Source organism: Ovis aries, chromosome 23 (assembly GCF_016772045.2).
Source record: "Ovis aries strain OAR_USU_Benz2616 breed Rambouillet chromosome 23, ARS-UI_Ramb_v3.0, whole genome shotgun sequence".
NCBI classification, from domain to species: domain Eukaryota; kingdom Metazoa; phylum Chordata; class Mammalia; order Artiodactyla; family Bovidae; genus Ovis; species Ovis aries.
In genome coordinates, this window is record NC_056076.1 from 33,656,458 (window position 1) to 33,684,166 (window position 27,709).

At 45.9% G+C, this 27,709-nt stretch overlaps 1 protein-coding gene across 12 annotated transcripts in view; it reads left to right on the top strand.

Moving 5' to 3' along the window:
* TMEM241 (transmembrane protein 241) overlaps nucleotides 1-27,709 on the top strand; it is a 116,422-nt gene that overhangs the window by 44,325 nt on the left and 44,388 nt on the right. For all 12 annotated transcript variants that reach the window (XR_006057820.2, XR_006057819.2, XR_001023979.5 and 9 more), the window contains exons 6-12: nucleotides 2,832-2,857; nucleotides 7,154-7,205; nucleotides 9,655-9,703; nucleotides 10,444-10,489; nucleotides 13,404-13,439; nucleotides 16,918-16,952; nucleotides 23,112-23,181. Coding sequence is in view for 8 of the 12 variants with exons in the window: in XM_004020478.6 (XP_004020527.2) it covers nucleotides 2,832-2,857; nucleotides 7,154-7,205; nucleotides 9,655-9,703; nucleotides 10,444-10,489; nucleotides 13,404-13,439; nucleotides 16,918-16,952; nucleotides 23,112-23,181 (314 nt within the window). In the remaining 4 variants the exon portion in view is untranslated. The remainder of the gene's footprint in view (nucleotides 1-2,831; nucleotides 2,858-7,153; nucleotides 7,206-9,654; nucleotides 9,704-10,443; nucleotides 10,490-13,403; nucleotides 13,440-16,917; nucleotides 16,953-23,111; nucleotides 23,182-27,709) is intronic.

A 27,709-nucleotide genomic window follows, 5' to 3' on the forward strand; every position in this document is an offset into this window, starting at 1 on the left:
TATCAACTGCTAAGTGCTCCCAGCACTCTGACACATAGTAGGTGCTTTGTACTCATGAGCTATGATTTTTAATATTATGAGTGGGAGTTTTATTTTTTAATAATTTTATTTAATCTTTGGCTGTGCGCATCTTGGTTTCTGTGCAGGCTCTTCTCTAGTTGCGGGGCCCAGGCTCCTCATTGCGGTGACTTCTCCTGTTGCAGGGCACAGGCCCTAGGGCTTCAGTAGTTGTGGCTCCCAGGCTCTAGAGCACAGGATAAATAGTTGTGGAGCATGGGCTCGGTTGCTCCATGTGATCTTCCTGGATCAGGGATTGAATCCCTGTCTCTTGCATTGACAGGCAGACTTTTTACTACTGGGCCACCAGGGATGCCCAGTGGTGCTTTTAGTTTGGTACCTCTTTTGAGAGTTCCTTTTTTCTAATATCTGCCTGTTTCAAATGACTTTCATCAAAATTTTGGAACTCTTGAACTCGAGGGAGGCTAGTGGGTCATTCAGGCAACACACTTTTTATAGGTATGCCAGGAAGAGAGGTGGCCTTCCTGTACCCAAGGCCACTCCTCACACTCCAAGGGACCTTTCTGACACACAGATCTGATCATGTTCCCCTACATACAGCTCTTCAGGACTGCCCAGAACCTACCTGGAGGCATGCAAAGCCCTTCACCACCTGGGCCCCATCCGTCTGGCTTTAGAAATTTCAGCCACAGCTAAACTTCTCCAGTTACCTAGACCATATCTTGATGCTTCTCTCCTCTGATCTGTCAGGAAACCTCTTCTCGCACCCCCACCCCATTCATTCTGTGAATATTTCTATGTCCCTGGGTGTGTGGCTGCCCTGCCAGGCCCTGGGTCTACAGTCATGAGCAAGAGGCATAGTTTCTGCTCTTAAGGACATGACGAAGCCACTGGGCCATTCACGTGGGCGCATGCCCCTGCATTGGAAGCTCAGAGTCTTAACCGTGGACCGCCAGGGAAGTCCTGAGCATCCCTTTCATTCTCATCTTCATTCCTGCTCTTCCTCCAAACTCTGGAGATGTCGGCTGTGTTTAGCTCAGAATCTGTTAGTGACACGTTTTCCCAAGTTGGGGGCAGTTATCCAGGTGGGAGCCAGGTTACGTCTGCGTGCCATCCTTCTGGGGCCGAAGGGATTCGAGTCTCCACCAGGGGGCAGTGGAGTCAAGGTCCGCTTTGCCTTTTGAACTGTTGAGGCAGGTTCCACAGAGATGAGAGGGAACAAATGAGAGGAAACAAAGAATCGAAAGAGGGTAGCCCCTGCTCTGTACACAGACATCTCGCATTTATAAAACCAGCACCAACCGGGGGATTTAGTCACACGTGAAAACTTAGGAGAGCCTTCACAGCAAACCACAAAATTCTCTTGCCAGTGCTTCACCTTCTTTAAAAAAAAATTGAGATATACTTGAAAGATAAAATTATGTTCATTTCAGGTGTTCAGGATAATGATTTAACCTGTATATTTCGAAATGATCACCACAGTAACTCTAGTTAACATCCGTCACCATACATAGTTACATTTTTTTTTTCCTTGTGGTGAGAATTTTAAGATCTACTCTCTTTAACAACTTCTAAAATAGGCAATAGACTGTTGTTAACTATAGGCACTGTGCTATACATTACATCGTCAGCACTTGCTCATTTTATAGTAAATGGAAGTTTGTACCTTTTAAGTGCGTCACTCTTAGAGTATTATTTATCTATTTAATTTTTAGCTGTGCTGGGTCTTCTTTGCTCCACGACCTTTTCTCTTGTGGAGAGCGAGGGCTACTGTCTAGTTCAGTGCAGGGACTTCTCATTGCAGTTCCTTCTCTTGTTGGGAAGCAGGGCTTCAGTAGTTGTAGCTCCCGGGCTCTAAAGCACAGACTCAGTAGTTAGTTCCTCCCCTGTATGTGGGATCTTCCCGGATCAGGGATTGAACCCCTGTCTCCTGCACTGGCAGACGGATTCTTTACCTCTGAGCCACCAGGGAAGCCCAGTGCTTCACTTTTGAATAATATGGTCATCCTTCACACTTTGAGCCGGAAGGAGGAAGAAACCCCACAACTGTAGTTTGTCCTCAACTAGCAAAGTAATCCTTCTGAAATGTACAGAAATAATCTCTTACCTGGCCATTTTCCTTATCAAATGTAGAAAAATCTATGCTTCTCCCTGCTAGAGATTTCTTCCCAAGTGCCAAGGCCTGATTCCCTTAAAGTAATAAAAAAGGAAGTAATAAAGGTGGAGTCTGTGTTAGAATTTCTTTGTTTCTTCATTTCAGGGAGCTTTAAAAGCCAAGTTCCGATTTCCCCAATCTGCCCTTTTTCCTTCTCTCTAGGGGTGGAATCAAATGTCCCTGCTCCTTTTTTTCTGTTTCCTAATTTACACATCATACCAGAGAATTTATAGCGCTGCTCAGAGTCAGAGCTGGATTAATGAAAGGAAAATTTAAAGAGACAGAGTGGAATAGAAGTTGAACCAGAGCCTGATTTCTTTTCCTGCACAGAATACATCGATTTCTATCTCCTTTTCGTGGTGCGTGAGATATTTGAAGGCTTGGGCGTGGCGGCATTGTGCTTTTTTGTGGGTAAACAGAGTTCTAATGGTGAGAGTGGTTAAACTACTCATCCAGAAGTGACTCACCTCTGGACCTCTGAGTCATCCTTCATTTGGTCCAAGCAGAAAAAGCCTCAGTAAATACCAAAGTGCGGCAACTTGTAAAGACCCCAATAAACTTACTCATAATTTATGTGCCTCTTGATCTAAATATTTTCTTTTAAGGAGAACAAAAAAAATTTTTAAGATTAATGCTAAGTCTTTTTATTTTCATACAGAAAACTTCTCCTGCAAAGATTTGTAGGTAAGTTAAAAAAAAAAAAAAAAAAAAAGCTCCACAAACCTCTAAAATAGAAGATTTAACCTGATTTTAAACTCTGATGAGAAACCGTCTATTGATGATTCATACTTGAGAGTTGACAGAGGAATTTCTTACAAACACTTGTATATCCCTATTTCATGTCTTATTCAAAAATTTCCTTCCTTTTTTTTTTTCTGAAATATTTTATTTCTAAGGGGAAAACAACCCGTGCTAGGTTTCAACCACCGATGCCCAGAATTTCGCTGAGTTACGCAATACTGATGAAGAATGAAAATGGAAAAATGAAAATGACTTAAAGTTTTAAAAATAAGGTTTGCAGTTTATTGAGTTTTTAAGAATTCCCACGGTGGAAAAAGCACTGACCTGTGCATCCAGGGATCTGAGTCGTGGTCTTGGGCCACATGGCACCATGGCCGTGGACAGGCCGCACACCCCTCTGTTTCTCGGTGTCCCTAGTTGAAACATGAACAGTGACCTGCCCCCCCCATTCCCTGTGCCCCCTGATGTGCAAATTCTGATCTGAGTGCCTCATTTTCTGATGAGTTGCTGTCTCCTCGGCAGTAGCTGCGAAGTTCAGTCCTATAGATAGAAAATCAGCAGAAATGCTTTGATGCATGGATTTGGGCCTTTTTGTTTCAGCTATTTCTGGGCTTCTATCCAATCTCATTTTTTTGTTTTTTTGCCTTTATTACAAGCTGCTACTTGAAGAAGAAGAAAAAACCCACAGTCAGGACTCTTCCTCTTGTTTAAGAGATTAGCAGATGTTAAAGAGAGGCATTAAAACCCATTCATGCCATGCCTGGTGGAATCAGGTTTTGCTCAAGGCCAAGTTTGGTGGGAACCTGGGCTGTGCCACACCTGGCTTGACCCCCTTCTCCCCTCAGTCCCAAGGGCCTGTCTGTTTGAGGGCTTTGCCTGTGGATGGTGAAGTGTCCTGCATCTGAAGCAGGGGTCCCCAACTTCCAGGATCTAATGCGTGATGATCTGAGGTGGGACCGATATAATAATAATAGCAGTAAAGTGCGCAGTAACTGCAGGGTGCTAGAATCATCCTGAAACCATCCCCCTACCCTGGTGCCTGGAAAGATTGTCTTCTGTGAAACCAGTCCCTCGTGCCATAAAGGATGGGGACCGTTGCTCCAAAGCCTTCTGTCCACTGCAGGCAGACACTGAAGCCATGGAGGTCCTCCTCTCCCCACACCTGCAACCTGTCTGTTCATGTGCAGTCACAGGAACCCGCCCTGTGAGCCTCCCTCCCCTCGCCTTACCCTGGCCTCTGAGTTGCTCTGCAGTCGGGTGCCAGGGAGTCTTCTTGAGGCCGTTTGTGTGTGTGCCTCGAAAGTTGGCGATCCTGTAGAAGTGGGTGGGCTGGAGTGGAGAACCTCTGCTGTGTCATCCTGCCCTTCCCAAGGACCTGAGGCCCCAGGTCCAAGGCTTCCCCCGTGCCCGTCCTCCTGTTCCGGGCTGGGCTGACCAGGCCAGTCTGTCGGGTACACGTGTGTGTCATGACACCACTGAGGACTTGGGGGGACAGTGTGTGGACAGAACTGATTAGCATCACTATTGCCAATGTACTTAAGTTATGAAGAGCCTGTTGTCGTGTATTACATATATATGTAAGTAATACAGAATTCAATCCGTATATAGAATATATGGCTGCCCAGGTGGCGCAGTGGGTAAAGAATCCACCTGCAATGCAAGGAGACACGGGACATGCGAGTTCAATCCCTGGGTTAGGAAATCTCCTGGAGGAGGGCATGGCAACCCATTCCAGTATTCTTACCTGGAGAATCCCATGGCAGAGGAGTCTGGTGGGTTACAGCCCATGGGATCGCACAGAGTTGGACACGACTGAAGCGACTGAGTACGCGTAGAGTATATATGGGTCTGAGATGTCCCATGATAAAATCCCCTAACGGTGAAAATGCTGTATTCACTGCCCCTGTTCATGCCCTTGATCCTTTGCTGTTTGCCGCCTGATGCAATGGTCAGAAGGGACCCAATTCTAAATATATTGTTGCTTCATAAATGGAAAGAGGGAGAAAGAGCGTGTGATCATGTGGGTTTTGTGTTTTCTGCTGCCTTCCTTTAAGAGGAGAGAATGACTGGGGTACAAGATAGAGGGCAAGGTATTTTGGTGTAGGAAACCCAAATACCACATAAAAACCATTTATTTCTAAGTCAAAAAATAACTCCAAATTAACTTTCTAATGAATGAGAAAATTTGAAAATATCTGCGATTGGCAATGTTACTTTTTTGTGCAAGAATTTTTTTAGAAAAAGCCTTTATGATGGCAATTTCTCAATATATATATAAAATAAAAAGAATAGTAAAATGAATTTCTAAAGACTCATCTCTGAGATTCAATAGTTTTCAACTTAAGCCTGCACCCAACACCTCATTTTAGCAAATCACAGGCTCTGTAGGGTTACCTCCATAAATATTTTGGTATGTGTAAGAGATTTTTTCTACTGAAATTTTTAATTATTATTACTATTTGGCTGTGCCAGCAGCTTACAGGATCTTAGTTTCCTGACCAAGGATTGAACCTGGGCCCTTGGCAGAAAAAGTGGTCAGAGTCCTAACCACTGACCACCAAGGAATTCCCTTATTTGGGAAAAAAATTAAACTGGTAGAAAAGTTGCGGGAGTATTACAATTAACTCCCATATACCTTTTATTTAGTTTCACTCATCGATAACATTTTTTGTGTTTGCTTTCTCTCTCTCTCTCTCTATATATATATATATATTCATATGGTGGCTCAGGATTAAAGTGCCTCAGCCAATGCAGGAGACACAGGTTCAATCCCTGGGTCAGGAAAATACCCTGGAAAAGGAAATGGCTACCCACTCCAGTATTCTTGCCTGGAGAATTCCATGGACAGAGAAGCTTGTCAGACTACAGTCCACAGGGTCACAAAAGAGTCGAACACAAGTTAGCGACTAAGCAATATATGTATCACACAAAATATATAAGAATATATATAATTATTCTTACTCTTATTTTTTCTGAACCATTTGAGGATATGTTGCAGGGATTATGACTCTGCTCCTAAATACTTAAAAGTGTTTCTCCTAAAGATAATAATCTCTTGTATAACCACAGTACAATGATTACACTTAGAAAATTAATGTCTCATATAATACTGTTATGTAATTGAGTCGATGTTCAAATTTGGTCAATTATCCTGATATTTTCTTTTGTAGTATTCACCTCCCTCAAAGATGCCATGTCTCTTCCTAATCTTTATTTTTTTACTATAACCTTTAATCTGGAACAGTTCCTCGGCTTTTTATTGCCTTTCATTGCCTTCAGATTTTTGAATAGTGTAAGCCCATTGTTTTGTGGACTGTCCCTGAATTTGGGTTTGTCTCAGCGTTTCCCTGAGATTCAGTCTAGGTCGCGCATACTACCACCTGAATGACACTGTATGCTTCTCAGTACATCATATCAGGAGGCACATGGTATTGATCTGTCCCACTTCTGGAGATGTTAAGTTTGATTATTTGAGTAAGTTGGTAAGACTGTAATGTGCTTTCTACAATGTTTTCTTTTTGGTAAGCAGCAAAACTGTAGTCTGCTTGGCCACATTTTCCACTTCCCTAGTGGTTCAGATGGTAAAGAATCTGCCTGCAGTGTGGGAGACCTGGGTTCAATCCCTGGGTTGGGAAGATCCCCTGGAGGAGGGCATGGCAACCCACTCCAGTGTGCTTGCCTGGAGAATCCCTTGGACAGAGGAGCCTGGTGGGCTGTAGTCCATGGGGTTGCAAAGAGTTGGACAGGACTGAAAAACTAACACTTTCACTGGCCAGTTTTCCACTAGGGTATTTGTTGGGATCGGTAGTTTAAAAAAAATCTTCTTTTATGTACACCTTTCTTTTTTTGCCTCGACATGTGGCATGTGGGATCTTGGCTCCTCAACCGGCCATCCAACCCATGCTCCCTGCATTGGAAGCAGAGACTCTTGGCCACTGGACCACCAGGGAAGTTCCTGTATATACTGTTGTTCTCGAGTGAGCCAGCTGTGGTTTTATACATATCCTGCAAATGCCTCTCTCTGGGAAGATGGCTCACTGAGCCCCAGAGAAGGAGCTGTCTAGTGTCAGCAGAGCACGTAACTGAAAACTAGACAGATAATGTGGCGCTGAGAGGATGAACAGGGCAGCTGGGTGTGGTCTCTCGGGATCTCTGCCTCACGAGAGCTCCACCTCCACCCTCTCTGGGACGCCGTTCGTGTTGGACAGTAAAGCTGTGTCTTTCACCTCCTCTCCACAGCGCCCTCTTCCTGCTGGCTGCTGCTGGGTGCCTGCCCTTCAATGACTCCCAGGTAAGTTCAGGTGGACTCACTATGCCTTCAAGTATCTCTGAAGCCTGCCTGGATGAGCAGAATTTCCGAGTCCTTCCTTTGAGAAGCAGTATGACCCCGGCCTGTCCAAAGACATGTAAAAGCAAACTTTCGGGCAGGGCCTAGGGGATCCATTGGCCAGGCCAGCACCTCCTCATGGGTCTTTGCCTTCTCTCTGTGTGTGGCAGGGTAGCTCACAGAGCTCAGACCTCTGGGTGCTGTGATGGGGACAGTCCACCCTCTGTACCAGCTTGGAGGACCTGCGAGCCCAAATGACCCACACACCGAGGCAAAATTGATTTTCCCCTCTCATCCCAAGGGGGCTTCCCAATGGCTCAGCGGGTAAGGAATCTGCCACCAATGCAGGAGACACGGGAGACGCGGGTTCGATCGTTTGGTTGAAAAGATCCCCTGGAGGAGGCAATGGCAGCCCATTCCAGTATTCTTGCCTGGAAAAATCCCATGGGCAGAGGAGCTTGACGAGCTATTGTCCATGGGGTCTCGAAGAGTCGGACATGACTGACCGACTAACATTTTCACTTTCTCATCCCAAGGGCCTCATCTTACACAGTGATTTTCACTTTGTTTTCCTGAGTTTTTGTTTCTTAGGCACTGAGGACCCACCCCCACCTCCAGGAGTCATCTCATTCCTGGGTCTTTTTTCGCTTCTTTCCTTCCCCAGCGTTGATTAAATCCCCATCAAGTGTTAGGCACCAAGCCAGGCTCTGGGGGCACAAAGAGAAATTGCCATCGTCCGGGCAGAAGCCGGAGTCTAGTCAGAGCAGAGGGGAGGGGGCAGACGATGAACAGATAATTATAATCCCGGGGAGGCTCTGTCTGGGGAGGGGTGGGATCCTGCTAGGCGCCTGGGAAGACTTGGAGGCTCAGAGGAGGAAGAGCTGACGATTATATTGAGCTTGCTGGGTGCCAGGCTCTGGGCCAGTGCTTTAGTGCCTTATTTTATTTAATCTCAACAATAATTCCACAAGGGTAGCAGCTATTATTGTCTCCACTTTGTAGTTAAAGAATAGCGAGGCCCAAAAGGTCACCAGCTAACAAGTAAGTGGAGATTTTAGAATTTAACCCAGATCTTTCTGATGCTGGAGCCAGGCGCTGTTGACTGGACCTAAATCTTTATTTATTTGGCTGTTCTTCGTGGCAGCGCTTGGGGGCTTCTCTCTAGTTGTGGCTCGTGGAGTTCTCTCTCTAGTTGTGGCATGGGGTCTAGAGTACATAGGCTCAGTAGCTGGGGTGCTTTGGTTTAGTGGCCCCGTGGCATGTGGGATCTTAGTTCCCTGAGCAGAGACTGAGCCCTCATCCCCTGCATGGGGAGGTGGATTCTTAACCACTGGCCACCAGGGAAGTCTCTGGACCTAAATCTTGAAGGGTGAGGAGGAGTGAGCCAGGAGAAGAAGGCAGGGGCGGCCAGAGTCATGGAGGTGTCCTAAGTGTGTTCTGTGACTCAGCTTCATGGCACACCCACCATGCGTGTGCCCCTGGGCTGATTCCTGCCCTCTTGGAATTGACCATCTCATGGAGGGTGGAGACAGGGACAGATCATAAGCTGAATGGAATGTGTCAGGTGAGATAAATGGAAAAAGTAAGGAAGGGAAGAAGAGGAGGGAGTGCCCCTTGGCCAAGTTGGCTGGGGAAGTGCAAGTTCTGTTTCTCTGGAGAGGGGATGGGCAGTGGATGGGACTGCTTGGGTTGACAGGGGAGTGTCATGGGGGTTCTTGGGTGCCTCGTGTTTGGATTTCATCCTAAAGCCACTGGGGGACTGTTGGATGATTTTAAGCAATAGGTGACACCATCTGATCTGCCTTTTTTAAAAAAACAAAGATTCTTTTATTTACTTATGTTTGGCTGTGCTGGGCTTTTGTTGCTGCCTGGGCTTTCCCTGGTTGTGGAGAGCAGGGGCTACTCTGTATTTGTGGTGCGTGGGCTTCTCATTACGGTGGCCTCTCTTGTTGTTGAGCACGGCTTAGGGTGCCCGGGGGCTTCAGTAGTTTCGACACGTCTTCTCAGTAGTTGCAGCTCTCGAGCTCTAGAGCTCAGGCTCAATAGTTGTAGCATAGCGGCTTAGTTGCTCTGTGGCCTGTGGGATCTTCCCAGACCAGGCATCGAACCCGTGTCTCCTGCAGTGGCAGACAGAGTCTTTATCACTGAGTCACCAGGGAAGCCCCTTGGATCTGCCTTTTAAAGATGCAATGCTAGGGAGTGTTGAGGGTAGGGAAAGAGATGCTGGAGGCAGAGAGCCCTGTTAGGAAGATGTCATGTAGGCCAATTGGGTGAGGAATAAGAAGGGGCTGGCCCAAGGTCCCAGAGTCCTGTCTGGCACCATGCCTGGTGCTATGTACTGGCATTTAAAATTGCCATGCTGGATCCTATTCTGTACTTACATCCCTTTTTTTTTTTAAACCCTGTGTTACAGTTTGATCCAGATGGATATTTCTGGGCTGTAATTCACTTACTCTGTGTAGGTAAGTTTTTTAAGAATTCTTGCTTAAACAACTGAGACTTATTATTTAGACCTCATCATATATCCACTTTTTAGTGATCCCAGACAATAGGAAGATTAAATCCAAGATGTCAAGATTAAAATTAAATGGGCATTTTTTTTCTGGTTTGATTTTCCTATTTTGGAGTTTTCCCGAAATGGTTCCAGTTCCCATAGAGTCTCTTCTTTCTCATGACAAATGTTAGCTAACTCACCAGGACCTAGGGTCCAATTCCTCAGATCCACTTGTGTAGTGCTAGCTTCCTCTCTAAAAAATGGTGGGAAGAATTCCATATCCAGAAGTTTGTGTCCATAAAAACTCTCTTTCAGCAGTACACTTTTTAAAAATGTGGGTGAAATAATAGGACTGTCTACTTTATTTCAAACCAGTGTTTCCTCTCTTAGAGGGAAAACAGTGCCCTGACTTTATGACACGCAGTTCAGAAATCCAGTGATGTTTCTCATGGCACCATCAGAGGAAACCCAGGCCTCCTGTTAACTGTGTCCTTCTGTGGACCATGAGCCTCACTGGCCCGGCCCTTTCTCTGTGAACTGCATCATCTGGGGGATTATCAGATGCGCATCCTTGGAGTCCTCCAGAGTGCTGTTTGTCACCCTCTGTGGGCTGCGGGTGACCCTTGCAGGGAAGAGGGTCCCTTCTCCCTGAGGATTTCGTGCCCTCTGAATTCCCTGTGCCAGTGACTCCTGTTGCTTCCTCTCCAGGGGCTTATAAGATACTACAGAAATCCCAGAAACTCAACAAGTTAAGGTAAACTTAAAAAAAAAAAATACATGTATATATTTTATGGAGCTTCCCTGGTGGCTCAAGTGGTAAAGAATCTGCCTGCAATGCAGGAGACGCGGGTTCGATCCCTGGATTGGGAAGATCTCATGGAGAAGGGAATGGCCAGTATTCTTGCCTGGAGAATCCCATGGATAGAGGAGTCTGGCGGGCTACAGTCCATAGGGTTGCAGAATCGGACATGACTGAGTGACTTACACACATATATTTTATGATTAAACTTTTTTTGTTTGCAGTGGGTCTTGGTTACTACTCAGCAGCTTTCTCTAGTTGGGGCAAGCGGGGACTACTCTTCGTTGGAGTATGCGGGCTTCTCATTGCCGTGGCTGCTTGTGCTGAGGCCCACAGGCTCTAGACACACGGGCTTCAGTAGGTGCAGCACTCAGGTTCAGTAGTTGTGGCTCAAGGGCTTAGTTGCTCCGTGGCATGCAGACTCTTCTGAGACCAGGGATTGAACCCATGTCCCCTGCATTGGCAGGCGAATTCTTACTCACTCTGCCACCAGGGAACTTTTGAAGTCTGGTAAGTCAGTGTTTCACTAAAGGAAAGGGGGAGACCCATGGGGTTGTGAGCTTCTTCCATCAAAGAGACTGAGAGTCCAGGATGGGGCGAGGGCAGCAGTCTGGGTCCACCAGGAGCTGAAATGTGCCAGCTGCCAGCCATGTGCGAAGAGCCTGGAAGTCTCTCCTCTTGCCTCAGGTCAGCTGTTTAGATGACATTTTGTCAAAACTTATGTGACTGGCCTCCTTGGGCCCCAGTTCACTTCTTGCAGCTCAGAAGCGCAAGTCTTTTTTCTTGTTTCTCCAGCCCCTTCCAAACTAGACCCGGAAGTCCCTCCCATCACTAGCTCTGTTCTGAGATGAAATGAAGCCTTTGTTGAAGGCAGTCAGTGGCACAGTTGCTGAATATAAATGAAAAAGATGAGAATTCAGGCCTCGGTCAGACTGGAGCTGCCAAGTCAAAGTCCCCTAGTGATCAGCTGGATTTTGGGGCCGGGTGAGCTCAGTTTTCATTCCAATCCCAAAGAAAGGCAATGCTGAAGAATGTTCAAGCTACTGCACAATTGCACTCATCTCACACACTAGTAAAGTAATGCTCAAAATTCTCCAAGCTAGGCTTCAGCAATACATGAACCATGAACTTCCAGATGTTCAAGCTGGTTTTAGAAAAGGCAGCTATATGCAAGTCAGGAAGCAACAGTTAGAACTGGACATGAACAACAGACTGGTTCCAAATAGGAAAAGGAGTACGTCAAGGTTGTATATTGTCACCCTGCTTATTTAACTTACATGCAGAGTACATCATGAGAAACGCTGGGCTGGAAGAAGCACAAGCTGGAATCAAGGTTGCCGGGAGAAATATCAATAACCTCAGATATACAGATGATACCACCCTTATGGCACAAAGTGAAGAGGAACTAAAAAGCCTCTTGATGAAAGTGAAAGAGGAGAGTGAAAAAGTTGACTTAAAGCTCAACATTCAGAAAACAAAGATCATGGCATCTGGTCCCATCACTTCATGGCAAATAGATGGGGAAACAGTGGAAACAGTGGCTGACTTTATTTTTCTGGGCTCCAAAATCACTGCAGATGGTGATTGCAGCCATGAAATTAAAAGATGCTTACTCCTTGGAAGGAAAGTTGTGACCAACCTAGATAGTATATTCAAAAGCAGAGACATTACTTTGCCGACTAAGGTCCGTCTAGTCAAGGCTATGGTTTTTCCAGCAGTCATGTATGGATGTGAAAATTGGACTGTGAAGAAAGCTGAGCGCCAAAGAATTGATGGTTTTGAACTGTGGTGTTGGAGAAGACTCTTGAGAGTTCATTGGACTGCAAGGAGATCCAACCAGTCCATTCTGAATGAGGTCAGTCCTGGGTGTTCTTTGGAAGGAATGATGCTAAAGCTGAAACTCCTTTGGCCACCTCATGTGAAGAGTTGACTCGTTGGAAAAGACTGATGCTGGGAGGGATTGGGGGCAGGAGGAAAAGGGGCAACAGAGGATGAGATGGCTGGATGGCGTGACTGACTCGATGGACGTGAGTTTGAGTGAACTCTGGGAGCTGGTGATGGACAGGGAGGCCTGGCATGCTGCAATTCATAGGGTCGCAAAGAGTCGGACACGACTGAGTGACTGAACTGAACTGAACTGAACTGAGGCCCACAGAGAAAGGTCTGAAGGGATTAACTCCTGGGAGAAGGCTCTGGTATATACTCTGAGGGTGTGTGATGGGTCCTAGGGCACCATATTTTCTTTGAATAAAGTGTTTTTGCAGCAAGAAGTCGGTAGACTTGTTAAGATAATATACAGGATACCCAGATAAATTTGGATTTCAGCGAATAATTTTTTTAGTTGAAGTATGTTTCATGTAACATTTGGAACACATTCATACTAAAGCATTATTCTTTACCTGAAGTTCAGATTTATTTGGGTGTGCTGTATTTTTACTTGCCAAATATGGTAGCCTTAGAAGTCAGTCCAGTGGCCTGAGAGAGCTGACACTCTTTTTATTTTTTGGCCAAGCCTAGTGGCATGTGGTATCTTAGTTCCCTGACAAGGGATCAAACCCTTGCCCCCTGCATTGGAAGGGTGGAGTCTTAACCACTGGACCACCACAGAAGTCCCAACACAGCTTTTAAAACTGCAGATGTACCCAAAGGAAATAATCAACCAAAGTGAAAATGCATGTGACGGTACTAACTTAGGAAATGGTTTTCAAAAATGAGCCAGGAAATGAAGTACTCTTTGTATTATTTCTTGATAATTTATAAATGTAACTGTACATAGGTATAATTTACTAATAGAGGAAAATTATTATTCTGTATATGTAAAACACATCTATTGTTTCATCTTTTATCTTTTTTTTTTCTTATTCCTTAGTGACATTGACCAGCAGTACTTAAACTATCTATTCAGGTAAAATATAATTTAAAATTTCAAAAAATAATTTATATTCTTCTAGAGCTAATGGATTTTTATTTTCGATAATATCTTGATTGGGGAGATCTGAGCCAGTGTGCCTGCCAGGAAGGCAACCTAAATAATTGGTAAGATGATCAGAGTTGAGGAAGCTAAACAGTAGTTCTGCCCTCAGGCCAGACAAGCAGGGCTTCCAACCAGCCTCAGACTTTAGAGGGCTATGCCTCTCCCTAGGGCTTTTGGAGTCTGTAAGGCTAGTAAGAACCCACACCTTTTCTTATAGACCGGGCCCTGAAATTTCCTACCCAGATAGATTCCAAAGTCTGTCTTCTTAACTCTTTCCTAGACCCAGTGGATGTCCAAGGGAAGGATTTTAGTGGGAAGGTTGTGGGTGGAGGATGGACTTGCAGGCTGAGATGTCCACACACAACACATATGTAGTTGGGTGCAGGATGGAGCCTGGTTTTGGGAGAGAAGAGGGTGCTTTGGGGGTCGGGAGCCAGAGGCTGGACCTTCCCCACACTGCCACCTTCTGACATGAAGCTCTAGGGACTCTGAGAATTCTGCTTTAATTTGGAGTTCCAGGTTGTTTTGAAGGTGTTTTTGTTAAGGAAGGATGAAGTTTGAGGCTTGGTTTATGACATTTAAGTGTGGCATTGAATAGTATTGAGTAGATTTCACTTAAATGTCATAAATCAAGTGTAATATTGAATATATGGGCTTTCTCGGTAGCTCAGTGGTCAAGAATCCACCTGCACTGGAGGAGCTGTAGGAGACCAGGGCTCAATCCCTGGGTTGGGAAGATTTCCTGGAGAAGGGCATGGCTACCCACTCTAGTATTCTTGCTTGGAGAATCCCATGGACAGAGGAGCCTGGCAGCTACAGTCCATAGGGTCACAAAGAGCTGGACATGACTAAAGCGACTTAGCACATATGCATGCATTGAATATGTGGATTCTTTTGTACCTTTGCCCCAAAACAGGCATAGAGTAGGGCTTAGCCACTCAATAGAATAGCCTGGGAGCATTCTTGAATCCTGAGAGTCCCCAGGGCACCCTGCGGGACCTAATTGAGAACGAGGTTTGCTGTCCGAAGCTCAAGTTTGCCTAATGCGACAGCATTCTGTCCAGAGGACTGAGTTCACAGAGGTGCCTTTCAGCATTTGGTGGTTTAGGCTAAATCGTGTCCTACTCTTGCAATCCCATGGACTGTAATCCACTACGCTCCTCTGACCGTGGGATTCTCCAGGCAAGAGTACTGGAGTGGGTTGCTATTTCCTTCTCCAGAGGATCTTCCCAACCCAGGAATGGAACCCGGGTCTCCTGCATTGGAGGCAGATTCTTTACCAACTGAACTGTGAGGGAAGCCCCTATCAGTTTTGGCCTCATGGATTTCTGGAGGAAGTTACTCAGCTTGAAATGTTCAACACGAGCTGTATTCTCCACCTACAGACCCACCAGCTGCCTTTTCAAAAGATGTTTCTGAAAATGCAGAAAGGCTCTTGGTGTTTGAAATGTTTCCATGACATCGTACCACTTTAAACAGTTCTTCACCCCTCACCCCCCGAACTTATAGCCAATTCAAGCAGCAGCAGAGGGTTAAGGGGATGGAAAATCAAGCCACTGTGACCACCCCCACCTGCTAGTTCTTCTGCCTCCCCGCCATGTGAGGGTTTCACTGCCGGGGAGCCTGATGCTCAAGGCTTCCTGCCTCAGACTGCTGATTCTGTTTCTAAGTCTTCTTTTCAGTACAAGTGAAGAAGGTGAACCAGGGCTGAGATTCGATTTGCCACAGGCCCTGAGCATCCAAACCCAAAGATCTGTAGTTGGTCAGATCTGTCTGGACCTCTGCCTGCTGGTTTGATCTCTCTGCTGGTTTGAAAACACAGAGAGAACCTGCTATGCCTCTGGCCCCGCTAAATCCTTGAGAGCCAAAGATGAATAAAATATGGTTCTTGCTCCCAAGGCCATCACAGTGTAGGAATTAGGAAGGCGTGACATTATATTTACAAATTTTCAGACGTGGGCTAGAGAACCAACTCTTTTATTTAATGATTTATTTTTACCCCCTAGTCTTTTCTTTTAGAGTCACCATTTAGGGTGATGCTGATGATGGCATTTGGGATGCCATGCCAGGCCCTGGGAGATATTTTGGGATGGAAAAGGGGTCCCTCACATCCTACCATAATAGCAGTAACTTCCGCTGCTGAAGTTATAAGTGAAAGGGGATCCAGTGAGCTAGAATAATGGGGTATGTAGAGGGTATGTGCTTTCTGGAGAAAGAAGAGACAGCAAGCAGACAGCCTGTGTGAAGGATAGAAAAGCTCGTCTTGTTTGTGGGGTGTATGTTTTTTTACAGCTGCATGTAAACACTTATCTTACAAACCTACAACTTCTGAATGGCCAGAATGTGGCTATTCTCCATGGCCTTTGTCCTGACCCTCCTCTCTTCTTGCTTCTTTCTGTGATGCTGCTCCTCTGGGAGCTGTCAGAAAATCAGAAATGGTGCTGGGAGGTAACTCAAGAGCAGGGCAGGGCAGGGCTGATGAACTCACACTGGTTTCCCTGTAAAACTGGCCTCTTCTACTTTCCTGTAATGTCACCAACTGCAGATCCGAGGCAGTGGTTCTCAGCCCTGGTACTTTATAGCTTCCAGGAGCCGTGACAAAGTGAAACCATGGATGCCCCTTAGAGATACTAGCCAGGATACTGGGCTATTCAGATGTGTCTGCAGGGTTAAGAATCAGAGTGAGGCCATCCAACATTAAAACAAACATTCTTTCTTCTATTTGAATACAAGGTTTTATTCCTACCGCCAACTAAACCAGCTGCCTGGTAGCGTGAGTTTTGATAGAAGAGGGTATGGAATGTGGGCTTAGGGCCACACAAAAGTGCTTGTAGACAGGCACTGCGAGATGGCACAGGTTTCCAGAGAGGAAGATGGGAGAGAGCCGAACAGGTATGACCTGCATTGTCCCTTATAGCATCAACTACAGATTGGTCCAGGAAGTTTTCAGGCAAGGGTGGGTGGCATGGATCATGTTGTGGATTAGTTTCTTGGAAATCTAACACTCCTTCTGTAGTTAATTTTGTGATTTAGCTCACAAGTAGATTTAGCTCACATTGAACAGCTAGCGTTTAGGCTGCAGCCTCTTTGTAATTTAGAGTCTGCTTTGTTTCGCTGACAAAGACACTCTTTAGATTATCGGGCTATGGTGATCATTCATGGTATGGCTGATGCTCAGAGAAGAGTGTGGACCCTCAGAATCATCACAGGAGATCCAGCCCTTTTACCAAAACTTGAGATATTTCAGGAGATTCTCACACTCTTCCTGATGAGTTAGATTTCATCAGAATGAGAACATTCAGTGTGGATAATTTGCTTTTAGGCAAGTCTCACTGTTTCCAAGTAGGATGGATGTTGTTTTCTCAGTGCTGGCGAAGCTTTCTTCACCAGTCTGCTGTTTCTTTTTCAGTGCGGTGCTCCTGGCTTTAGCAGCTCACCCCACAGGTAAGATTTTGTTTATTTGTTTGTCTTACATTGCCCACTGACCCAGTGCTCTGACCCTGCTTATATCTCTGAGGGAAATTTTGTAAGAGAAAGTGGTGTCAGGAATGGCCCCCATACTTGAACTGCTCTTAATGTTCCGTCATGGAATTCACTGTCCCTGCGCATGTGCGCGCTTGCTCAGTCACTCAGTGGTGTCCAACGCTTTGTGACCCCATGGACTGTATCCCCCACCAGGCTCCTCTGTCCATGAGAGTCTTCAGGCAGGAATGCTGGGGTGGATTGCCATTTCCTCCTACTTTTATGTGAATTGGTAACAAATAAAACTGTGGTCTATATCAACAGTGCAGTTGTTTGGAACAAAGTTGTGTAATGCACAACTTTGTGCAGCTCAAACAGCAGCCCCCTGTTTCAAAAAGCACACAGGTTTGTTAGACTAGATAATTAAGGCAGGTAGATATTAAGGTAGGAATTTGGTGTGCGAGATTACAGAAGCTCAGCATCTAGGAGATCCCTTGGAGATCAGTTTTTCCCAGTTTTATAAAGCCTGGTCACTTGACCTAAACTCTCTGATGGGTCTTGGTGATGTTTTCTCATAGGACCATAAGGTTAATTACAAAGTGTAAGCAACTGAAACGGGAGGAAACTCCCTCTCCTCCAGAAGTGTCCAAGTACTGCCCTGATTGAGCAGCTCCGGTTCCTGCCGGTGTGTTAGCTTTCTCATAGGACCCAGCCCTATGGGTAGTCTAGCCCATTTTTAAGACAGAGGGGACACTTCATTCTTTCCTGCTTGCTTATTACACTTTCCGTGTGAAATGTCCACCTCATAGACTGGGTGTGGGTCAGCCAGAGTGCTTTCAAGACCCCTTATATCTGCACCAATTAAGATACAGTAAGAGTCAGGACCCATGGGTGCAGTCTTTTTCTTTTTTTTTAAGGCTCTGTTAATTTCCTTCTTTTTTCCTTTTGGCCATTTTGTACCACCTGTGGGATCTTAGTTCCCTAACTAGGGATGGAACCTGTGCTCCTTGCAGTAGAAGCTGAGTCCTAACCACTGGACTGCCAGGGAATACCTTCTGTTAATTTCTGACATTTTAAAACAGGGCTTTATCCTTTTTGGTTTTGTCTTACCTCTTTTTTTTTTTTACTTGTGTCTTCATTATTTGGTAGTACTTTCAAAACATTTTAAAATTGAAATATGATTTACACAAAGGAAATGCATATTCTTAAATGTACAGCTTGATCAGTTTTGACAAAGGTACACACCCATGTAACTCACACCTCTATCAAGATATAGAAAACATCTGTTACTCCAGAAAGTCTTCTCGTGCCCCTTCGTAGTCACTCCCTTCTTACCAACCACCAGAAGCCCCTACTGATCTGATTTCTGTTGCCATACATAAGTTCTGTCTATTTGAGAGTCTCATACAAATTGAAACACATAGGAAGGATTCTTTTGTGTCTGGCTCTTGCCTTCAGCAGAGTGTTGAGGTTCATCCAGGTTGTTGTGTGTCTCACTAGTCTGTTCCCTTTATTGCTGATAAGTGTGCCAGTGTATGAACCTTTTGTTTATCCATTCACTCGATGATACGCACATGAATTGTTCCAGATTAGGGCTGGTATAAATAAAGTTGCCATTAACATTCTCATAAAAGACTTTTTGTAGACTTAGTTTTCAGTCCTCTTGGATAAATACCTAGGAGTAGAATTTCTGGGGCTTAGAGTAGTCATATGTTTACCCTTGAAATAAAGTGCCAGTTTTCTAAAACATTTGTACCATTTTACCTCCCACCCAGCAGCTAGTGGTAAAGAACCTGCCTGCCAATGCAGGAGACATAAAAGATGCAGGTTTGATCCCTGGGGTGGGAAGATCCCCTGGAGGAGGGCGTGGAAACCCTCTCCAGTATTCTTGCTTGGAGAATCCCTAGGACAGAGGAGCCTAGCAGGCTATAGTCCATAGCGTTGCAAAGAGTCAGACATGACTGAAGTGACTTAACATGGTAGCACGCACCATAGTGCATGAGGCTTCCGGTTCCTCCATGTCTTCACCAGCCTTTGGTGTTGTCTGTCTTATGTTAGCTGCTCTCCTAGGTGGGTGATGGTCTCTCAGTAGTGCTTTTGACTGACCTGCCCTTCTCACTCACTCCTGAGTAGCTAGAAGGATAAGCTTTCCTGTGATGCAGATGGTGTGGCTTAGACACACACTTTTGGGGTGCACTGAGATGGGGTGGTAGGTAGGGACCAGGTACCAGTTCTCTGTGTCCTGGGTGCAGACCCTGATGCTTCTCCCCTTTCAGGCATTTGGTTTGCTTCTTGGTGAGTGGGGTCTACATCTCCTTCTAATCTTTCAAAGTCACAGTTCATGCAGAAGCTCCAAGAATCTTGGAACCTTGCTTCCCCTGGGACTATTTTAGGTAAGAGTAGGGAAAAGAAATTCTTCCTCTGTTTGAAAGTTTGCATTTCCTCTTTGTGTGAGGTCCCTCTGCGGTGGCATTTTCAAGAGAGAACATTTCTTAGAACCAGAAGGGCAGGAGGACTTGCAGGAATCTGACCAGAAGTGACCTTGTCACCTGGTGTCTATTGCTAGTACTGAGATAAAGCCAACAGTACTCACTACATCTTGGAACTGACCTTCTGCTTTCCCACTGATTCTGAGGACTGAAATGTGGTGAGAGGAAATTTTCCTGCTGTTCAAATATCAATTGTTCTTGGATGTAATAAGATCGTTGCCACACTTTTCACTGTAGCAATTTCATGCTCCATTATCTTCAGAGAGATGGGATTCACTCCCTCAGAGAGTCAGCAGAATTTTAACCGTGGAGTATGAGGATGAAGGCTTAACTCAGACCTTGGTGTGTAAGCAGTGTGTTGATGCCACAAGATAAGTTTACAGTGCTTAGACCACTTACTTTGTGCTTAAAGTGGGTGTTCTGCACTTGCTGTGAAGGAATGTTGTCTTTTGAGCATCCTTATACCTTTTTTAGGCTCCTGGGTTTAGTTCTTTTGTGGTTGGGTCCAGCCAGCCACATACTGTAAGATCTTTAGGGCTAATTTTGTAGCATAGTTGAGAAGCTGGTGTACACCCTCTCTGTTAAAGTGAAAAAAGAGGCCAACTAAAGTCATCAGAGGAGAAGCATTGGGGGTCGATTTGAGATTGATTGGGCTCCCCTGGTGGCTCAGACCATAAAGAATCTGCCTGCAATGCAGGATGCCCAGATTTCATCCCTGGATCGGGAAGATCCCCTGGAGAAGGAAATGGCAACCCACTCCAGTATTCTTTCTTGAAGAATCCCAGGGATAGAGGAGCCTGGTGGGCTACAGTCCATGGGGTCACAAAGAGTTGGACATAACTGAGCGACTAACATAAAACTTCAGATTGAAGACCAGCAGAACCAAGTGGAAGGTGTTTGGAACATTCTCTGTAGGGAAAGCAGGAGGTGTTGAGGTCTCCCGGATACTCTTGGTTCACTAGCTCTTGTTATTTGTCAGAGATGGCCCTAACACAATGGATACAAGTGATGAATAATCACAGAATCGTTGCTGTCAAGAACGGGATGGTTCTAGAAGAGACCGTCATGGGATCAACTACATGACAAATGTGTGGAGGTTTTAGAAATGGCTCAACGAGAAGAGCCAGCTATGCTCTTTCTTGCTCTCAGTAATGTATGTGATCAATTTTTTAGGATTTGGGTGAGGATTATTATGTAACTGGTCAATTCCTTGGGATGGTGATTTTTTTTTGCTTTATCTTCCTCCCTCCCTATCTACTCATGACCACTCCACTGCCCTTCAGATCTCTCCACAGCTTGGGCTGGGCCATCAAGACCACCCCTTGCTCCCATCTCCCTGTTCTGGGCACCAGGAGCCCAGTTCACCTCCCCTGAGTGAGGTGGTAGCACCCAAGGAAATATGAGGTGTGCGTTTAATGTATTCCTCTCTGCCTAGTCCTCCTGATCACACTGACTGTACTGCAGTCTCCCTCACTCTGAAAGGGAGGTTGGGAAAAAGCCAAGAACCAACAGCCGCCAAAGAGACAGAACAAAGCCTTGGAGAACATCCTTCCACCCTCCCTCCAGGCAGGGGCTTGGGGCCGCCCGCTAGGATCCGGATGCTCAAGGATACCCTGGCTGTCGCTTCTGGAAGAAAAGGGCCTTCAGAAGCAGCGGAGCTCTTCATGCACTTTGCACGTCTGGGCCTGATGTTGGTTACAAAGTCCCTCCACCCAAATAAGTCTAGAGTAGACGACAGAGGTGTTCAGTGGGGCCGAATATAAAGAGAAACAAAACTCTTAGCCTTTTGCTGGGCTGTAAGAAAACCAGATCCTTGAAGACCCTCTCACTTTAAATGGAGGTACATATGCATCAACCAAACCAAACAAAATCATGATAGTTACGGTAGAAAAAAAGCAACCTTCCAGAGAAATGGAATTCACACCTTTCTTTCCCAATTGATGGTGGAATATTTGAGATCATTTTTTTAAATTTAAATTTTTTAACACCAAAATCATTTTGTATTGGGGTATAGCCAATTAACAATCTTGTGATAGTTTCAGATGAACAGCGAAGGGACCATTCGAGATTATCTAAGGCTGAGGAAGTGTAGCATGCACTGTGTCTTTTGTTCTGAAACTCTTGGTTAATAAGCTTAGTGATCTAATTTTACATATGGTAATGTATATGTCTCAATGCTACTCTCTCAATTCATCCCACCCTCTCTTTCGCCCGCCGATTGTCCACAAGTCTGTTCTATATGTCTGCCTCTCCATTGCTGTCTTGCAAATAGGTTCATTAGTACCAGCCAGTGGAAATTCACTGGGAGCTCAAATCTGGTGCTCTGTGACAAACTAGAGAGGTGGGATGGGGTGGGAGGTAGGAGGAGGTTCAGGAGGGAGGGGACGTGTGTATACCTATGGCTGATTCATGCTGGTGTATGGCAGAAACCAGCACAGCAGTTGTAAAGCAATTATCCTCTAATTAAAAAATTAAAAAAAGAAAAAGGGATGAAGAATGTTCCTCTGCCCCTACCGTGCTGTGAATACTCAGGAAAATCAGCCTTTCTGGCTCCAGACCATCCAGAACTGAGAGACAGACCCAGGCCTGGGGGTCTTGAAGGCCTGGCGCCTCCAGAATCTCAGAAACCCGAGATTTGGAAGGATTAGGCTCTCTGCCGTGGAAATGCTTAATTCCTTTTCTCTGGACATTTTTGGAAGGCTTTCTGCTTTTTTAATCTCCTGACTTCTTGTTTGTGACCAAGTTCAAATTCCAGAGAGGGAAGCAGCCAATATGTGTGATTTTCCTCTTGCACCAAGTGGAACTAAAAGAATGAACTTACTTCACTAGAAATAAATGTACCCTTTGGACCTTAAACTAAAATGAGTATGCATGGCCGTTGGCCCCTGCTCTCTTTGTGTGGTAATTAAAACACAAAAATGAGAGAAGATGTCAGAGGCATGCACTCATGATCCTTTTTTAGATATAAGAAAAAAAAAAAAAAAGAAAAATCTTAGAAAAAAAAAAAGATTCTTTTTGTCCTATACTCTGGCTGAGGCAGAGGTGGCTGCCGGGTGAAGAGTAAAGATCTTAGCGTTTGGAGTGACCAGGGTCCATGGTCTGGCTCCAGAGTTCAAGAGTTGTGCAATCTCAGACGCTTCACTTCTCTGAGCTCCAGTTGAAATGGGGATAAGAAAGCCTCACAGATTGCTACAAGGATTGAAAAACCAATGTACGGAAAGCTTTTAGCACAGAGTCCTGCTCAGGGCAGGCTCTCACTAAATGGGTGATAACTGTCATCATACTTGGGCTTCCCAGTGGCTCTAGTGGTAAAGAACCTGCCTGCCAGTGCAGGAGATGCAAGAGACGCAGGTTCGATGCCTGGGTTGGGAAGATCCCCTGAGGGAGGGCATGGCAACCCACTCCAGTATTCTTGCCTGAATCCCATGGACAGAGGAGCCTGGTGGGCTACAGCCCATGGGGTGGCAAAGAGTCAGATGCGACTAAAGCGACTTAGCACAGCACATCATACTCCTATTAATATATTAAGACAGTGCTGATGACATAGAGACCCTCAAATGCTGGAGTGAATTCGCTGATATAGTGCATTTCTGGGCAGCTGGGGGCAGGGGGCTTTCGGGCCTTGTGGGTCAACTCTTGCTGTTTCCACCAGGTGATCTCTTCAGCGTCCTGGACTTTCCGTTCCTGTATTTCTACAGATTCCACGGCAGCTGCTGTGCCAGGTAATCCCAGCTCGTAAAGCCCCTCACACTGTGGATCTCTATGTTTCTGTACTACCACCTGTGTCTTTGTGAAGCCCAGGCTCACTGCCTGAATGTGCAGCAGAAGAAAATGGTACCTGGTGCCAATGAGGAAGATTCCCCCCTCGGCCATCAGAGGGCTGTTAAAGGACATTCTTGGATGCTCAGAGCTGGCCTGGGACCTGCGAGGTCCCCTGTCCTGAATAATTTTCTTGGCCAGAGCAGTGGTTTTCAGAACTGCAGGAGTGAGCAAACTCTCCCACTTTTTTTCTCTCCCACAAGCAGTTCTTAAACAGAACTTCAGTGTGTAAAAATGATGAAACTGATTCAGTTCAAGGCGAGATTCGGGTGCAGACTCACACCTTGTCAGCTTCTGCCTTGACTTCTCTCTTGTTTCTAAGGGGAGACCTCCAAAAAACCTTGACTGAACCCTAAGACTCTGAGAGACAGATTTTGAAACCAACAGCTAGGAGCTATCTAGACCACAAGGTGATCCCTAATATTTGGCTTTGGGAAGGATCAGAGATGTGGACCAATTAGATGGATACATTTATGGTGCTACTGATAAAGAATTCACCTGCCAGTGCAGGAAATGCAGGAGACATGGGTTCAATCCCTGGATTGAGAAGATTTCTTGGAGGAGGGCATGGCAACCCACTCCAGTATTCTGGCCTAAAGAATCCCATGGACCGAAGAACGGGGCCGGCTACAGTCCATGGGGTTGCAAAGAGTTGGACATGACTGAATGTCTGAGCATCACAGATAAACAGAAATTCATCCCCTCCTACCCACCCTCTTTCCTGCATGAGCCCCACTTCACTTGACTTTCTTGTGCTGAGAAATGGAAAAGCTTCTGTGGATAATCTCAAAGGATGGGTTCTTTTTTTTTATCATTATTTTTATTTTACATTATTCTGACGTATTTATTTGGCAGCTCCAGGTCTTAGTTGCAGCATGTGGGATCTAGTCCCCTGACCAGGGATCAAAGCCAGGCTGCCTGCATTGGGAGTGCAGAGTCAGCCTCTGGACCACCAGGGAAGTCTCAAAAACATGGATTCTGATATATTTAAAGACTAGGGTTGAATTCCAGCTTTGCTGTTTGCTCCTTTGTGTCTTTGGGCAAGTTATCCTAGTTCTCTCAAACCTTAGTTTAGTTTTCTCATCTGTAAAATGAAAAGATCAAACCAATACAGGATGACTGTGTATATTAAATAAGGTACATAAAGTTCTAAGCATCTTGCCCAGCCCAGCAATGGTGGGCATTATTATTATCTGTAAATAGAATGTCAACAGACCAGGAGCAATTGCTGCATGAAAGCCAGACTACTTGTTCCCACACAGAAGAGTGATGAAGCAGTGATTCTTCACAGAGTCAAAAGCTAATATGCAGGCTAGGTGCTGTTTCTGATGGGGGGTGTGTTAGCACACACACAGACTCAATATTATAGAGGTGGCTCAGATGGTAAAGAATCTACCTGCAATGCAGGAGTTTCAGGAGACCCAGGTTCGATCCCTGGGTGGGAAAGATCCCCTTGAAAAGGGAATGGCTACCCACTCTAGTATTCTTGACTGGAGAATCCCATGGACAGAGGTACCTGGTGGGCTACAGTCCGTGGGGTCGCAAAAGAGTTGGACATGGCTGAGTGCTAACACTTTTCTGCATTTGAGGCTCAGAATGATTTTTTTAAAAAAATCATCTTCAGAGAAGTTTTAGGAAAGCACTGACAGAATTCATCTGCTCAGTTCCTGTCTCTTTGCTCAGGCCTTGTCACTTGCCTGTTAGCTAGGATTTGTGGTGCGAGTGTCCATGGGCTTGCTTCCCTTTGAGCCTGGTTATTTGGCCGTATTGGGTGACCAGGATGTGGAGGGAGGGTACCAGGTTTGGTTAATTTGATCAGAGCAGCAGAGTTCACGGCCCATGGGTGATGGCTTTGTGGGGTGATCTTCTGCCTCCATTTCTGTCCCTTTTAAGCTGTCTCGTAACCCAACATGAAAAATCAGGTTTTTTCATTTAAAAGATTTGGAAATCTTTACTTGAGTTAGTTTGACTCTCTATTACGTTCTGCATCTCACTTTAGCACACACAGAGCTTACCCTCTTTTAAGAATGTGTCGGAACCTCCCTGTTGGTCCAGTGGTTAAGAATCCACCTGCCAATGCGGGGGACATGGGTTTAAATCCATGATCTGGGAAGATTCCACGTGCCATGGGGCAACTAAGCCTGTATGCCCTATAGCCCCTGCTCCACAAGGAGAGAGTAGCACTCCCACTGCCACCACTCACTGCAACTAGAGAAAGCCTGTGTGCAACAACAAAGACCCAGCACAGCCAAAAATTTAAAAAAAAAAAAAAAGTAAAATTAAAAAAAAAGAATGTCTCAGTTTTCCCCACATCACCTCAAGGCTCCCCTATAACTGTATCTCAGACTACAAGCGGTCACCTTCAGAGGTCCTGGGGGAGCTCAGGAGGGGTCATGGAGGCCTGAGGGGTCAGAGGCCCCATTAACAGGGAGCCCCAGGCTCCCTCACTCCTGGGGGTCCGCCCAGTGCTTTTTAAGACTGCCTCCACATCGAGGGGTAGGCAAGCTGGAAGTAGAAGAGCTGGATGAGGGCAGGATCCATGAATCATTTAGAAATGATTAACCGACATGGAAGTCAGGTGATGGGAAGGACTCATGGGTACTTTCAGGAGCATGTTGGTCACAGACCAGGGGTAGCTCAGTCCTCGCAGAGTCTGTGCTGAGGGGAAGGGTCGACATGGAACCGTGCCCTCAGGAGAGGACAGGAGGAGCCCCAAGCGGACTGAGGTATGGCGGGTGAGAGCCAGGCACCTGTGATGATGGGGCTGCGGGGCATGGATGCCACCAAGAGGAACCCTGGAGGGTCGGCCACCTCACTGACCCCTGCCAGCCTTGCAGTCACAGGCACCCGGAGCGTCTCACTCCGTCTCTCCAGCCGAGAGCACATTTCCACAGGTCTGAAGGGCCACGGAGAGCTTTGGAAGAGCCAGGAAACCTGGACCCTAATTGTGTCTCTGCCTTAGTTTGCTTGTTAGTGAAATGAGACTTGGGGCTGGGGAGCCTTTCTCTTTTGGAGATCTGATTCCCTTCAGGTGGGATGAAATGACCATCCTTATTCCTGCTTTGAGAACATATAACTGAACCTGGGGCAAGAAAAAAAGGGGGAAAAATGGGGATTTGGTCAAGGTTACAAGGGTCGGTGAGCACAGCCAGGAACAGAATTGCAGGTCACCGGATTCCCAGGCTCCTGCTTCCCCACAGGGGATCCTGTCAGGGTGACTCAATGCCTTAATCCAGAGCGGGCTGGGCTCCTGGCTCCCATGCCTGCAGAGACAGACCTGTGGAAACTTTGCAGGCTGTTCGGCCAAACGGGCTGGATTGTACACAGAGGAAACCTAATCCCCGTCTCTGGTTCTGCCCCAAAAATGTGAGCTCATCAAATCTAATGAAGTGAAGGCGCGTATGTCTGTGAAATCTGGCCTTAGGTGTGTTTAATCAGTTCAACTCACTTCTAAGTACACCTGTCAAGACACTTATGTAATGCCTGCTGAGACCAAGGCACCTTGTTTGAGTCTGTTCAGGAAATACAGAGACGCCCAAGATGGGACCCCTCCCTCTCAGGGCTCATGAGCTGGGTGGGAGCCACACCCCAGAGCCCATAATAGAGGTCAGATGGCAGGATGGCACCCGACACCCCTGAAAGTACACAGGAGGAGATACATAGAGGTCAAACCCCTGGAAGGCCAGTCTCAGGTCCCCTTGGGAAGTGAGGGCTCTTTCAGGCTTTATTCCCAATGCATCTCTTCTGTGTAAATCCCCTTATTTTGGGGGACTTCTGTTATGCAGCCTTCCCCTTGAACAGCAAGGAGATCAAACCAGTCGATCCTAAAGGAAATCAACCCTGTATATTCATTTGGAAGGACCAATGCTGAAGGTGAAGCTGTAATACTGTGGCCACCTGATGCGAAGAGCCGACTCATTGGAAAAGACCCTGATGCTGGGAAAGATTGAAGGTGGGAGGAGAAGGGGGAAACAGAGGATGAGATGGTTGGATGGCATCACCAACTCAATGGACATGAGTGTGAGCAAACTCCAAGAGATAGTAAAGGTCAAGGAGGCCTGGGGTGCTGCAGTCCGACTTAGCAACTGAACAACAACAACCCCTTTAGATTCGTTTTTGTTTAAACTTCTTATTTTACATTGGAGTATAGCTGACTAAATAATTGTTTCAGGTGGACAGCAAAGGGACTCAGCCATACATTTATCTGTTCTCCCCCAAACACCCCTCCCATCTAGGCTGCCACTTAACATTGAGCAGAGTTCCCTCAGTTCTTACCTTGAACCTAGGGGCCAGTCCACACCCTCTGACTTCATATGATGAGTGTTTCCTTGGAAGTCTTTTCCTAACAGTTTGTTTGCTTGAAAAAAAAAAAAAAGTTGAAGCTCTGCCTTGGCAAACACCAAGCTCCAGAAGTATTATAGGAGGGAGCAG